This window comes from Podarcis pityusensis, assembly GCF_964106645.2.
Source record: "Podarcis pityusensis genome assembly, chromosome: 13".
Lineage (NCBI taxonomy): Eukaryota > Metazoa > Chordata > Lepidosauria > Squamata > Lacertidae > Podarcis > Podarcis pityusensis.
The window spans coordinates 54,386,943-54,401,926 of record NC_138038.1 but is presented as its reverse complement, the minus strand read 5'-3'; the positions used below and the strand labels follow the sequence as shown (position 1 = coordinate 54,401,926).

At 53.5% G+C, this 14,984-nt stretch overlaps 2 protein-coding genes across 2 annotated transcripts in view; both read right to left on the bottom strand.

Annotated features, from left to right (window-relative positions):
• The window catches only part of CHRNE (cholinergic receptor nicotinic epsilon subunit), a 143,923-nt gene that overhangs the window by 29,022 nt on the left and 99,917 nt on the right, over positions 1 to 14,984 (bottom strand). The gene's annotated exons all lie outside the window — the stretch shown is intronic.
• The window catches only part of SLC25A11 (solute carrier family 25 member 11), a 15,166-nt gene continuing 1,000 nt past the window's right edge, over positions 819 to 14,984 (bottom strand). The window contains exons 2-8 of the mRNA XM_080979960.1: positions 12,117 to 12,269; positions 10,716 to 10,922; positions 9,118 to 9,208; positions 7,396 to 7,486; positions 7,106 to 7,205; positions 6,045 to 6,096; positions 819 to 1,449 (exon numbers count right to left, since the gene is read on the bottom strand). Of these exons, the coding sequence (XP_080836086.1) occupies positions 1,294 to 1,449; positions 6,045 to 6,096; positions 7,106 to 7,205; positions 7,396 to 7,486; positions 9,118 to 9,208; positions 10,716 to 10,922; positions 12,117 to 12,269 (850 nt within the window). The 3' untranslated portion in view covers positions 819 to 1,293. The remainder of the gene's footprint in view (positions 1,450 to 6,044; positions 6,097 to 7,105; positions 7,206 to 7,395; positions 7,487 to 9,117; positions 9,209 to 10,715; positions 10,923 to 12,116; positions 12,270 to 14,984) is intronic.

Genomic DNA, 14,984 nt, shown 5'->3' with positions numbered 1-14,984 from the left:
ATTGCGGAGTCAGACGGGACCCCCAAATCTAGCTCAACCCTCTGCGATGCAACCATCACAGCTCAAAAAATAAACCCCCTGACTCACACAGGCGTCCCACCCGCAGGGAAGGTTTTACTGCAACACCCATTTGGCGTCTTCCTTCAGGTTCCTGGGAGGCTTCCCACCTCAGCCTTCAGCGCTGCCTCTGAGCTCCTTGCCTCCCCTTTGGCCTTGCAGAGGGGGCGAAGGTGGGAGGCCTTGAGCAAATGATTGAGCAAAGAGGATCCTGCGGACTTGACACAATGGCTTCCTGGCCTCCTGGGCCGGAGAGCCTTTCGTAACGCACAAAGCTGGAGAAAAGCAACGCTGCCTTCCATCGCATAATAGTCACAGCCCCCTCTTTTTTTTGGTCCTTAAAACTGGTCCCAAAGCATTCGCTGTGTAAGAGTTGCAGGATTTTCTCAGCACACCTCCTCAGTGCCAGTCGAATGTACAAGGGGAGCAGGCGGGCAAGCGACGTAAACACGTTTGTTACTAAAAAACTCTTTCCTTGCATAATAAGTTGCGCGCCCCTTTTCGGGAAAGAAAAATCAGCATTAAATATGTGAGCGTTATGCGTTTAAATAGGGTAGCCATCGGCAGCCGTCTCCTCCATGGTCCAATCTTCTTTCAAAGCCACCTGGCTGCCTCTGGCTCCTGTGGGAAGGAGTTCCGCAGTTCAACTATTCAGACTTCCACTTATCGGTCTCGAATCTCCCAGCGTTCAGCTGGGTGCCCAACCAAGAGCACACACACCCCAGACTCCGCAGAAGGACGTCACAGCAGAAACAAAACGGTTTTAAGACCATGATTGGTTTTTACTAAGTCGAAAGCAAAGTTGGGGATGGGGACGGCGGAACCGTCACTGGCCACACGGCCACAACACAGCCGGCAGTTCGATTGTGGGGAGGGAAAGGGAACGTCCCACCGGCGGCCCCCGGCCCAGAACTCCCCCCTCCCCTGGCAATAAATAATTTTAAATGAATTTTAACCCCCCCAAAAACACAGCATTCTCCACCATCTGCCCACAGTGCACCAGGAGGGGAGAAATCCTGCCTCATGATTGGCTAGATGTGTGTGTGAGAGAGAGAGATGGGGAGAGCAGGCCTAGACACACTCTGAAAAAATGAATTTTTTAGGGGTGGGGCGAGGGAGAAGGCAGGCACCCCCTCCCTCCCCACAGGTAAGGGGCTCTCGGAAGGTGCGCTCATGGCACTTGAGAAAGGGGAGCTCCAGGAGCCGAGGGGGGGTCTCTCCTTCGCTCCCCCAAACTCAGGCACTGAGGAAGAACTGCTTGTAGAACTTGTTCATCTGTTCCAGGAAGATGAAGGTGAGGACGGTGTGGGGCCCCAGGCGGGCGTAGTAGGGGGTGAAGCCTTTCCACAGGCTGAAGAAGCCCTCGTAGCGGATCACTTTCACCAGCACGTCCTGCAAGGCAAAGGGAGGCGGGGTCAGGGGCATGGATGGTGCAGTGGTTAGAGCTAGGGCCGCAGCGCGAAGGAAGCTCGCTGGGGGGGAGCTTGAGGGCCGGGGAATCACTCTTTACGCCTGACCCACCTCGCAGGGTGGTGGTTGTTTTTGAGATTAAATGAGGTGGTGAGAGGCGGTATTTGACTCCTACTAAGTTAGCAAAGGGACGCAGGTGGCGCTATGGGTTAAACCACAGAGCCTAGGACTTGCTGATCAGAAGGTTGGCGGTTCGAATCCCCGCGACGGGGTGAGCTCCCATTGCTCAGTCCCTGCTCCTGCCAACCTAGCAGTTTGAAACCATGTCAAAGTGCAAGTAGATAAATAGGTACTGCTCCGGCGGGAAGGTAAACGGCATTTCCGTGCACTGCTCTGGTTTGCCAGAAGCGGCTTAGTCCTGCTGGCCACATGACCCGGAAGCTGCACGCCGGCTCCCTCGGCTAATAAAGCAAGATGAGTGCCGCAACCCCAGAGTCATCCGTGACTAGACCTAATGGTCAGGGGTCCCTTTACCTTTACCTAAGTTAGCAAAAAGGTATAGGAGAAGTTCAAATATCTGCTGGAAACGTAAAGAAAAAGAAGGTACCTTTTTATCGCATGTGGTGGAACTGTAACATAACAAAAGCTTTCTGGCAGATGATGTATAATGAAATGAAGAAAATGTTTAAAATAGCTTTTGTTAAAAAACCAGAAGCTTTTCTATTAGAAATTGTAGGTACCGACACCCCAAAGGATCAGAAAAGACTTTTTATGTATGGAACAACAGCAGCACGGATGCTACTAGCCCAGAGATGGGAAGAAGGCAAAGTCTCTACCAGAGAGTAATGGCAAATAAAGCTGTTTGGACTATGCTGAAATGGCAAAACTGACCGGAAAGCTCAGGAACCAAGAGGACAAAAACTTTAAAAAAAGAATGGGGGGAAATTGTAATTTATTTAGGAGAGCACTGCAAGCAGATGAAAACATTAGCAGGGTTTTAATCTCAGTTGTAATGCAACCAACAATATGTCTAATATGGATGGATACGAAATATAGATTATGGGATAATGTGCAGTTGTCAATGTGGACAATAGGACCCACGGAGGGGATGGGAAGTCTCAAGATTCAGAGTATTCCTCTATATATAGATATGCATTTGCAATGTTATAAGTTTCTATTTGTAATATCAAATAGAAAATGATTTCAAAAACAAAAAAATGAATGAGGTGGGGAGAGCCAGGCAAGGATGCCCCCCTTGCACCCCATGGGGAGAAAAAGGTGGGGTGCAAATGTGGTAAGAAGGAAGGGGATGGCGGAACAGGCAGGAACCCGAGGGATTAGCTGGGGTTGGACTGGATGACCTCTGGAGGTCTGAAGAGGACGGGGCAGAGAGAGACAAGATGAAGGATTGTTTGGGAAGGAATCAGGGAAGAAGATGGGGACTGAGAGAGCTGGGGCAAGGCAAGAGTCGCTCGGATGCCTAGGCCGGAGCTGTTTTGCTTCTCTCCAAAAAGAGAATTTCACGATTTATTGCTTTATTGCTGGCAGTGGGGAGGTGGGTGTCTGGTGGGCAGATATAACAGTGGGAGGGCAGAGGAGGCCGGAGGGGGTCACCAGCCCCTGTGCAATCCTAGCTCTCCCAGAAGGGAAAGAGCGACCAGCCGCCTGGACTTTGGCCGCTTCTCTCCTCCGGCAAAATGAGACGCACCGGAAGCCGGCGGGGCAAAGTCCGGGGCGAAGAGAGGTCTGCTTTGTGCCTGCCAAGCAGCCCTCCGAATCGGCTGCGGGGAGAAGCAAAACGCCTCTCCAAGGGCAAGAGAAGGGAGGCCGGCACTGGCCCCCACCACTGGCGGAGGAGCAAAGAACAGAAGTGAAACCCTGCAGGATCCGCCCATTGGTCCACCCAGCCCAGCGTCTGGTTCCCACTGTGGCTGACCAGATGCCCCCAAGGGAAATCCAGAAGCAGGACCCAAGAGCAAGAGCAACCCTCTCCCCTCCTGCCTGCAGACTGGCTTGCCAGAGTGGTGCATGCTCTGGTTATCTCCCGCCTGGACTACTGCAACACGCTCTCCGTGGGGCTACCTTTGAAGGTGACCTGGAAACTATAACTAATCCAGAATGCGGCAGCTAGACTGGGGACTGGGAGCGGCAGCCGAGACCACATAACACCGGTCCTGAGAGATCTGTATTGGCTCCCAGTATGTTTCTGGGACGCGGGTGGCGCTGTGGGTTAAACCACAGAGCCTAGGACTTGCCGATCAGAAGGTCGGCAGTTCAAATCCCCGCGATAGGGTGAGCTCCCGTTGCTCGGTCCCTGCTCCTGCCAACCTAGCAGTTTGAAAGCACGTCAAAAGTGCAAGTAGATAAATAGGTACCACTCTGGCAGGAAGGTAAATGGCATTTCCGTGCGCTGCTCTGGTTCGCCAGAAGCGGCTTAGTCCTGCTGGACACATGACCTGGAAGCTGTATGCTGGCTTCCTCGGCCAATAAAGCGAGATGAGCGCCGCAACCCCAGAGTCGTCCATGACTGGACCTAATGGTCAAGGGTCCTTTTGCCTTTACATACATATCCCACCCATCTGGCTAGGTTTCCCCAGACACACAATAAAGCATCAAACATTAAAAGCTTCCCTAAACAGGGCTGCCTTCAGATGCCTTCTAAAAGTCAGATAGTTGTTTATTTCCTTGACATCTGACGGGAAGGCGTTCCACAGGGCTGGCGCCACCTACGAGAAGGCTCTCTGCCTGGTTACCTGTAACCTCACTTCTCGCAGGGAGAGAACTGCCAGAATGCCCTCGGAACTGGACCTCAGTGTCTGGGTAGAACGATGGGGGTGGAGACGCTCCTTCAGGTATACTAAAGGCCGAGGCTATTTTGGGCTTTAAAGGTCTGCACCAACACTTTGAACTGTGCTCGGAAACATAAAGGTCAAGGGACCCCTGACCATTAGGTCCAGTCATGGCTGACTCTGGGGTTGCGGCGCTCATCTCGCTTTATTGGCCGAGGGAGCTGGTGCACAGCTTCCGGGTCATGTGGCCAGCAGGACTAAGCCGCTTCTGGCGAACCAGAGCAGCGCACGGAAACGCCGTTTACCTTCCTGCCAGAGCGGGACCTATTTATCTACTTGCACTGGTGTGCTTTTGAGCTGCTAGGTGGGCAGGAGCAGGGACCGAGCAACGGGAGCTCACCCCGTCACGGGGATTCGAACCACCGACCTTCTGATCAGCAAGTCCTAGGCTCTGTGGTTTAACCCACAGCGTCACCTGTGTCCCTTGGGTATGTATGTATGTATGTATGTATGTATGTATAAATAAATAATATTTTTTTCCAGCAAATGGTGTTCAGAAACATTGCTGGCTCCAGCTGTGAAGGGAGAGCAAAGGTTAGGAGCTCTCTGTGTGTTTTTCAACCCAGGGACACAAGCAAGGAAGCAAGCTCTGCATACTGTGGCTCCGTGATCCGTCTCCAGGGCCCTTGGCTGGGAGGGCAAAGTCCTCCTCCGAAGGGAGAGGGGCCTGGGGTCCAAAGTCTTCCCCCCCTTCCAGGAAAGAAGGAGCTTGAAGCAGCTTCCCCCTGCCAGCCAGGGAGAGAGGTGGCCCTTTGAACCGCAGGCCCTGGGCTTGGCTCTGGTGTGGGGCATGAGGCAAGCTGTGGGGAGAGGCCGGGGTGTGTGAGAGTGAACCCAGCCTCCCCTCTTCCCCAACAACCACAAGGCATCCTGAGCAGCCCACTCCAGTCCATTCCAGCTGCTGATAATAATAATAATTTATTATTTCTATCCTACCCATCTGGCTGGGCTTCCCCAGCCACTCTGGGAGGCTTCCAAAAAAATATTAAAATACTGTAATACATCAAACATTAAAAGCTTCCCTAAACAGGGCTGCCTTCAGATGTCTTCTAAAAGTCTGGTAGCTGTTGATCTCTTTGACACCAACACTTTGAATTGTGCTCGGGAACGTCCTGGGAGCCAATGCAGATCTCTCAGGACCGGTGTTATGTGGTCTTGGCGGCTGCTCCCAGTCACCAGTCTGGCTGCCACGTTCTGGATTAGTTGTAGTTTCCGGGTCACCTTCAAAGGTAGCCCCACGTAGAGCGCATTGCAGCAGTCCAAGCGAGAGATAACCAGAGCATGCACGACTCTGGCAAGCCAGTCTGCGGGCAGGGAGGGTCTCATCCTGCGTATCAAATGGAGCTGCCCTGGACACAGAACTGACCTGCGCCTCCATGGACAGCGGTGAGTCCAAAATGACTCCCAGGCTGCACACCTGGTCCTTCAGGGGCACAGTTGCCCCATTCAGGACCAGGGAGTCCTCCACACCTGTCCACCCGTCCCCCAAAAACAGTACTTCTGCCTTGTCAGGATTCGACCTCAATCTGTTAGCTGCCATCCATCCTCCAACCGCCTCCAGACGGCTCTGCTGAGCAGCTGCTCGCTGCCAAACTGACGTTGCGCATCCTTGAGAACTATAAACCTCTTTCCCCCCAATGCCAAACCTCATAGGGGCTTCCATGCTCCCCTGACTGGGGTGGGGAATAGAGGCAGGATCCCCCCCAAAAGAGCCCGGCCCACACTCACCAGCCCGTTCCGGTACTCTGGCTTTCCGTCAATCATCCGCATGTTCTGGATCCTGGAGGGGGAAATGCAAAAAAAAAGGGGGGGGTAAGATGTGCACCCTCTGCTGCTGAAGCCGCTTCCGGCCAGTGCGGTACAGTTGTGGGAGTGTTGGACTAGGAGCTGGGAGAGGCTGGGGTTCGAATCCTCCACTCAGGCACGGAGCTCGCTTGGGTAAGACCTTGGGGGCCAGCCACTGAGGTCTCTCAGCCTGGCCTACCCCACAAGGTCATTGTGGGGATTAAACGAGGAATCAGCTTGAGCTCCTTGGAGGAAAAGGCGGTTTAAACGCCATAAAGAAATCAGGAACAAATTGCCTATTTGGCACCTGCCTCTTGCAATATTTCTCTTCCTGCTTTTTGTCTCCCTACCCTGTACCTGATCATGCTCAATTGTCCCGTTTCTCTTGTTGAAATCTGGGGATGTTCTGCTTGTTATGCATTTAATAAGGTCCACAAATGACAACACTTTGGAGGTCCCAGGTCGCAAGGTGGTTAGATTGGTCTCAACTAGGGCCAGGGCCTTTTCAGTAGTGGCCCCGATCTGGTGGAACGCTCTGTCCCAAGAGACCAGGGCCCTGCGGGATGTGACATCTTTCCGCAGGGCCTGCAAGACAGAGCTGTTCCGCCTGGCCTTTGGCTTGGACTCAGTCTGACCCTTATGTTTCCCTCCCCTTATGGTTTTGATCTATGGGCTGCTTTTAAAACAAGACTGCATTTTAAATTGCATTTTAACCTGCATTTTAAATTGGTGTGTTTTTATTCCTATTCTGTTTTTACTGTAATTTTACTGGTGTTAGCCGCCCTGAGCCTGGCTTTGGGCAGGGAGGGCGGGGTATAAATAAAATATAATAATAATAATAATAATAATAATAATAATAATAATAATAATAATATTTTACAAAGAAGAGGGTCAATCCCAGGCTGCCCTCTCCCTCCCTGACCTTACCCCCACCCCCAAAGGCTGCTCTTCCTTCCTCCCCCGCCCCCCAGCAGACCCAAGACCCACTTCCTTGTCTCCCTGACCTGGTCTTGGCAATATCCACCGGCATGGAGGCGGCAGTCGTCACCAAACCACTGATCATGCTGGCACAGAAGTGGCACAAGATGTTGTCCCGGAAGTAACCTGCGGACGAGGCGGAGGAAGTTTCGGCTCCTGCTGCTGCCACCGCCATCGCCTCTGGGACCCCTGAACCCCCCTTCCCCTCTGGGAGCCCTCAAGCCCTACAGGAAAGAGGGCGGCAGAGCTGGCAGGGGCCTGGCTGGGCCGGCAGAGCCTTCCTCACCCCTCTGCCCCCAACTGGGACACCGCTTACCTGAATCAAGGAGGAACTGCTTGGACTGGGAGTAGGAGGCCAGCTGGGCTGCGTTGACGACGACGGCTCTGGCCATGGTGGGGACACAGCCCTATGGGATGGAGGAGAAAAGCCATTAGGGGCTGGGGGGGGCATCGGAAGCTCCCCTCTAGGTAGGGAGAGGGGCTCTCGCCTTGCGGCGAAGGAGCAGCTGCTCAGATCAGCGGCCAGGAAGGGCAGACCAGCCAGCCCACTGGGTCTGTCTAGATTAGTGCTGTCTACACTGACCAGCCAGGACGCGGGTGGTGCTGTGGGTTAAACCACCGAGCCTCTTGGGCTTGCCGATCGGAAGGTCGGCGGTTCGAATCCCCGCGACGGGGTGAGCTCCCGTTGCTCGGTCTCAGCTCCTGCCAACCTAGCAGTTTGAAAGCATGAAGTGCAAGTAGATCAATAGGTACCGCTCCGGCGGGAAGGTAAACGGCGTTTCCGTGCGCTGCTCTGGTTCGCCAGAAGCGGCTTAGTTCTGCTGGCCACATGACCCGGAAGCTGTATGCCGGCTCCCTCGGCCACTAAAGCGAGATGAGCGCTGCAACCCCAGAGTCGGCCACAACTGGATCTAATGGTCAGGGGTCCCTTTACCTTTTTAAACTGATCAGCAGCAGCAGAGGCTCTCCAGGGTTTCAGGGAGTAAACATCTCTGTCAGCAGGTGCCGCTAAGAGGTTGAACCCGGAGCCAGCTGAGCTGTGGTTCTTCCCCTCCTGGGTTGGCAGCCCCGAGAAAGGGCAAAAGGTGGAGGCTGGGTGGCTGAGGCCAGCCTTGTGTCCAGGGCCAGGCCAGAGGGATGGGAACCCAGAAAGCAGTCGAAGGGGCCACAGGACCCTCTTCGATGGTTCATGTTTGCAAAGAAACTAGCCTGGCTGCAGAGACCTCAAACCCGCCCAGAGCTGCTCTCTTAAAATGGACGCTGGAGATCAGCAGGAGGAAACCCCTTGCCCTGGCAGAGGCTGGGCTCTGTTTCATCCACAGGCACAAAACACAGACCTGTGTTTTGGGGCGAGGAGACCACTTAGCAGAGCCTAGAATTAAGGCGAGAGCAAGCTGTTTTCCCAGGCCCGACAGGGAGATCCTCCCTCCTTATTTTGTCCCCAAGTAAGTTTAGCTAAGGGAGAAAGACACTTGGAAAATGCAATGGCGGAGATGAGAGGCAGCAGGAACAGCCCCCTCGGAAGTCGAACTTAATCTGTTCCGGAAGGACGTTCGACTTCCGAAACATTCGAATTCCGAGGCTTCTTTGGCAGCTAGGCTTTTTGCAGAACAGAAGCCGTGTCGGACATTTGGGTTCCGAGGGACGTTCGAAAACTGGAACATTTGCTTCCAGGTTTTCAGTGTTCAGGAGCCAAAACGTTCGGGAACGTAGCGGTTCAAGAACAGAGGTCCCACTGTACCTGCCCAAGGCAGGTGAGCAAGCAAGCAAAGAGTTTCAAGAGTGGTTTAATACAGAAAGCAGGAAGGGTTTTCTTTCCATTCCGTTATCGGCATCAGATAGCCAGGCAAAAAGAGGAATTCTCAAGCTCGCCTCTGTGCGAACTCGCAAATGAACGGGAGCCCATTTCCTCTGCTGTAATAAACTCATTAAATGGCAGAAGAGGCCTGACCCTCCTTGCTGGGTGACACTTGAGCAATCGCGAGGGCAGAGTCGAAACTTTCTCCCTGAGCCCACCCCTCTTCCTAAAGGGCCGTACCCTCCAGAGCGTGGGAACCCCCTCCTCGCGGGTTATCCGCAGAAGCGCATTGAAGACGTTTGTGTAGCCCCTCCTTTGGTCAGGAGGCAACCTGGAACAGAGGAAAGAAGAAGAAGGAAGAGAGAGGAAGTGAGAAAGAGAGAGAAACAGGCCAAGATCTTCCCAACCAGAACCGGCCTGCATTTTTGGCATTCCTTTATCACATGCACGGCGGAGGAGCCTTCATTTCCAAGACGAGCCGGCCAAATCCGGGACCGGACTCGATCCTCAGATAACATTCTTTGCTTGGAAACAGCTGGACTGCTTCCAGCTTTCTTAGGGCAAACTCCTTGAAATCAGCACAGAGACAATAACACTCTTCAAATGTCAAAAATGTTTTCTTCCTAATTGCTGGAGGGACTGCAGAAAACTCGGCACGTTAGTGGCAGGGAAGTAAGTCGCTGCAAGGTTTCGGGGATCCGGTTTCAACAGAAACGATAAATATTACTAAAGGAGCTACCGTTTGCTACCCAAAATTAAAGTTGCTGAGTATTTTCGGTGATACCAATGTGGCTATGTTGTCCAAAGAATTGGTCTCCTGTATGATCTTGACATCACAAATAATAGTTGCAACTCAAAGGGAAACAGCCCCAAATCTTACACTGGAAGCTTGGTGCTATAGAGAAGAAATTTACAGATAAAGATACAAGGATCAAAACCTCCAGACACTTTCAATGTGATTTGGCATTCTTTTAGGACCTGAAGAGCGAAACCATCGTCAGAACCTGGCACGTGTCTCTGGAGCAAGACTGGATGGGAGAACGCCGACAGTTTTTACTCGGATTCTGGTTATTTCAACCCTGAACTCATTCTGCCTGCCAGTCTTCTGTGTTTGTTTCTTATCTTTCAATGTTCTAACCGTTCTCTCTTGTTTTATGTACGAAATAAAAATTACCGTATTTTTAGCCCTATAGGACGCACCAGACCATAGGAGGGGGACAACAGGGAAAATAATAATTCTCCCCCTCTCTGCTCAGCGCCCCTTCAGCGAAGCAGCAGGAAAAACGGAGCCCCTTCCATTTCTCCCCCCGCTTTGCTGAAGGGGCGCTGTGCAGAGAGGGAAAACTGTGCAGCGCCTCTCCAGCGAAGCACCGACCCCTCTCACTCTCCAGGCTTCAGGCGGCTATCCGCAAGCCTTTGGAGTGCTGTGGGAACTCCTGCTGCGCTCCGAAGGCTTGCGGATAGCTGCCTGAAGCTCCCGGAGCGCAGTGGGAGTTCGCACTGCGCTCCGGAGGCTTCAGGCTTCAGTGAAAGCAACGCGAAGCCTCTGGAGCGTGGAGGAAGCTCTCCCTCTGCACTTCGGAGGCTTCGCATTGCTATCGCTGAAGCCAAGGAGCCTGCATTCACTCCATAGGACGCACACACATTTCCCCTTCATTTTTGGAGGGGAAAAGGTGTGTCTTATAGAGTGAAAAATACGGTATCTGCCCAAACAGAAAAGAGAACCGGTCTGCATTTCACCGCCAGCACAAGGCCAAAAACGATGGAGGTGGCACCCACTTCTGGCACAGGGGTGCCCCTGCCCCATGCCAATGCACCAAGGGGTCTCCCCTACCCACCTGCCGTCGGCCGTCATGCGGATGAGCGCCACCTCGGCAGGCGTGCCCACAAAGGCCCCAATGGCGCCCGCCGTCATCCCGATCACGGCCTTCATGAAGAAGTTGGGGGGCGTCCCGTCGGAGGAGGTGAGCTTCTCAAAGAGGATGGTGTAGATGCCCAGGCGGGTGGTGGTGTAGGTGGCCTGGCGCAGGAGGCCGGCGGACAGCCTGCCAAGAGAGAGGGGGGCATGTGGGGGAACCCCCAGACTGAGAACCAGAGCCGGAGGAGCCCCTCCTGCCACCCACAGCCACCCACGCCTCTCGCTGGCACTGAAGGGGTTTGCAGCTACAGCGCTTCGATTCTTCCAGGCTGCGCATTTTGAGCCATGTTCACGCTCCGGGGTCAACTTCAACAAATAATAATGATGATAGTAATTTTAGTGTTCATATGCTGCTCATCTGAAGGGGTTGCCCCACTCTGGGGAGTTATTAAAAACAAGATAAAACCTCAAACATTAAAAACTACCCAGTAAAGGGCTGCTTTCGGGTGTCTTCTAAAAGTCATAGTTTATCTGTTTGACGTCTGACGGGAGGGCATTCCGCCAGGGGGGTGCAGCTACTGAGGAGGTTGTGGGGCTACGCACCACCCAAATAAACAGGGGGGTTGGCAGCTTAGCCCCCAAGTGGAAACCAGGCCCTCAATACATCCTGCCAGGGACAGCCTGTAAACGTCTCTTCCTTCTGCCCCCACAGAGGAGAGAAAGGAAGGAAGGAAGGAAGGAAGGAAGGAAGGAAGGGGGGAGGGGAGGGGAAGGGAGGGGAGGGGAGGGGAAGGGAGGAAGGATGGGTGGAAGGAAGGAAGGAAAGAAGGAAGGAAGGAAGGAAGGAAGGAAGGAAGGAAGGAAGGAAGGAAGGAGAGGGGAGGGGAGGGATGGATGGATGGAAGGAAGGAAGGAAGGATGGAAGGAAGGAAGGAAGGAAGGAAGGAAGGAAGGGGAAGAAGGATGGATGGATGGAATGAAGGAAGGAAGGGGAGGGAGGGAGGGAGGGAGGAAGGAAGGGGAGGAAAGGAAAAGAGGAAGGAAGGAAGGAAGGAAGGAAGGAAGGAAGGAAGGAAGGAAGGAAAGGGAAGGGAAGGGAAGGGAAGGGAAGGGAAGGGAAGGGAAGGGAAGGGAAGGGAAGGGAAGGGAGGGAAGGGAAGGGAAGGGAAGGGAAGGGAAGGGAAGGGAAGGGAGGGAAGGGAGGGGCTAGTGGTATATAAACTGAATAAACAATAATAAAAATCACCTGTTCTGCAGCCAAGTGCCCCTGCCATACTCCTCTCTCTCTCTCTCTCTCTCTCTCTCTCTCTCACACACACACACACACACACACACACACACAAGGCCCCCCAAGGCCCCTGCTCTCCTCGAGAAAACTTACCCGGTGTAGATGCCCCGCACGCCCTCCTTGCGGAGGATGCTCCCCACGGCGTGGAAGCTGGTCTTGTACTCCTTCGTCTTGGCGCCTTCGCCGCTCAGCTGCATCCGGTTCTTCACCAGGTCCAGGGGCTGCACAAACACAGTGGCCGCCATGCTGGGTGGGGGGAGAGAAGGGGCAAGAGGTCACTTGAGGGCTGAGGGAGAACAGGGAGAAGCGGGAGAACGGGCTGGAGAGGGAAGACCACCTCCTGCAACCCCCACCCAGATTTCTCCGATTACGGTCCTATACATTTTGAGGATGGCCAACGGCCAACTGTATCTGTTAAGCTGAGCAAACTCTCAATATGTGTAAGAGATTTACCACCTCAAAGGAATGGCCAGGCTACCCAGAAAATGCAATCAAGTAAGGCATATTCAGGGACATGGGTGGCGCTACGGGTTAAACCACAGAGCCTAGGACTTGCCGATCAGAAGGTCGGCGGTTTGAATCCCTGCAACGGGGTGAGCTCCCGTTGCTCGGTCCCAGCTCCTGCCAACCTAGCAGTTCGAAAGCACATCAAAGTGCAAGTAGATAAATAGGTACTGCTCTGGCGGGAAGGTAAACGGTGTTTTCGTGCGCTGCTCTGGTTCGCCAGAAGCAGCTTAGTCCTGCTGGCCACATGACCCGGAAGCTGTACGCCGGCTCCCTCGGCCAGTAAAGCGAGATGAGCGCCACAAGCCCAGAGTCGGCCACGACTGGACCTAATGGCCAGGGGTCCCTTTACCTTTAAGGCATAATCAGGTATCCTGGCAGACAGGAGAGAAGCAACATAGATTTCTGCTGGAGACTGCCTCCTTCTGCAATGTATGTTTGGGGGGTGGTCTCGGGCCCCAGGGTGGGCAATTTCAGAAGCCTCTATTGGGGCTTGCGCGCCATTGTCTCTCCTCCCTCCTTGCAAGCAGAGGAGGGAGCTCTGTTGCAACAGAAAAATCAAGATCTGCCTTGCTTTCTCTGGATCTTGCCTCCATCCATTCATCTCTGACCGATCATGGACTTAGGGGACTCAGTCCCTTGGGGAGATGGGCAGCAAAAGCCAAACCCACTATTTTTTCTATAGCAACTTTTCTCCCAAACAAGGCAGTCGTTCCTCCTAAGGGAGCCACCCCTCTCCACAGAGCACTCGGGGAATATTTCCCTTGTCCTATTCAGGATTCAAATCCCGAAGCACTCCCCCTCCGCCCCACTTCAGATCCTTCCAGAAACCTAAATAAGCCACATTCCATCTGTGTCCCTCTCAGCAAGGCAGCCTAAATCTGCTTCACACACCCCTCAGTTACATAAGAGGCTTTATTCAGGGAGGGTGGCAGGGAAAGGACCCCAGGAGCCAGAGGAGACCGTTCCCCCCAAAAACCTTCCTCCCTAATCCTCTCTTTGCCACACCTCTTCCTCCTCTCCCCAGCTGCTCCCCCGTGAGACAGCCCAATATTTGACCGGAGGGGAGCCAGAGCAGTTGGCATTCCATCGCCCCTTCCCCTGATGCGGTTTAATTCCTCACTTAAGCGGATTAGTTCTGGCAGCACAAAAAGCACCACTCCAATCACAGTGTAGCTCAGCCCCGGATCACTGAATCGTGGAATCCTCGTGAGATGATCGTGGAATCATCTAGTCCAGCAGTTCTCAACCTGGGGGTCCCCAGATGTTGTTGGACTACAACTCCCATCATCCCTTGCTAGCTAGGGATGATGGGAGTCGTAGTCCAACAACATCTGGGGACCCCCAGGTTGAGAACCATTCTAGTCCCCCTACAACGCACGAATCGCAGCTAAAGGATCCCTAGCAGTGTAGAAGCTTAGCTCCATAGGCAGAGCGTGACACTTTTAATCTCAGGGTTGTGGGTTCGAGAGGCACGTTGGGCGAAAGGATTCCTGCACAGGGTTGGAGCACATGACCCTCGTGGCCCCTTGCAACTTTATAATTCTGTGAGCGGATGGCCTCTCTTTGAAAACAGCCAAGGAGCGTCCACCACTTTCCAAAGCCAACCATTCCAGTGTTGAACAGCTCTTGCTGCCAGAAAGTTCTTCCTGGTGTTTAGTCGGGATCTCCTTTCTCGTAACTCGAAGCCGTGGGTTCGAGTCCTACCCTCCGGAGCAGGAGAAAACAAGCTTGCTTCGTCTTCCATGGGACAGCCCTTGAGATGTTTGAAGATGGCTCTCATCTCTTCTCTTTCCTGTGTTAAACTTACCAAGCTCCTTCAACCACTCCTCACAAGGTTTGGTTTCCAGACCCTTGATCATCTTGGTCTCCCTCCTCTGCCCACCTGCCAGCTGGTCAACATCCTTCCTAAACTGTGGTGCCCAGAATTGACACAGTATTCCAGGTGTGGTCTGACCAAGTCGGAATAGAGTGGGACTGTTTCTTCCCTCGATCTGGACTCTAGACTTCTGAGGATGCAGCCTAGAATTGCATTAGCCTTTTTTGCTGCTGCATCACGCTGCCAGCTCACGTTTAGCTTGTGGTCCACCAAGACTCCCCCCCCCCCGACCCTTTACACATGAGCTGCTGGCAAGTCAGGTGTCCCCTGTCTTAAAGGAGGTGATAAGACCCCCCTCCCCAAGCCAGAGCAGCAACACCCAGCACCTAGAGCCAGCTTACTTCCCCCCCCCCTGTAATTGTACATATCTCACTCACGTTCCCTGTTTAAGCATTTAACCTCTCTCCATGGGGAGTTGCTGCACCAGAGAATTTGAGCTCCCCTTTTCTAGCAACCTCCTTTTGCAGCTTGGACGGCCGTCTTCCAGGGATTCTTCAGTTCTGATTCCAGCATTGCATGGGGCTGACCCTCAGAGGATGCCTTCCAGCCCTATAGATTCTATAGGACTCCTCACTTAG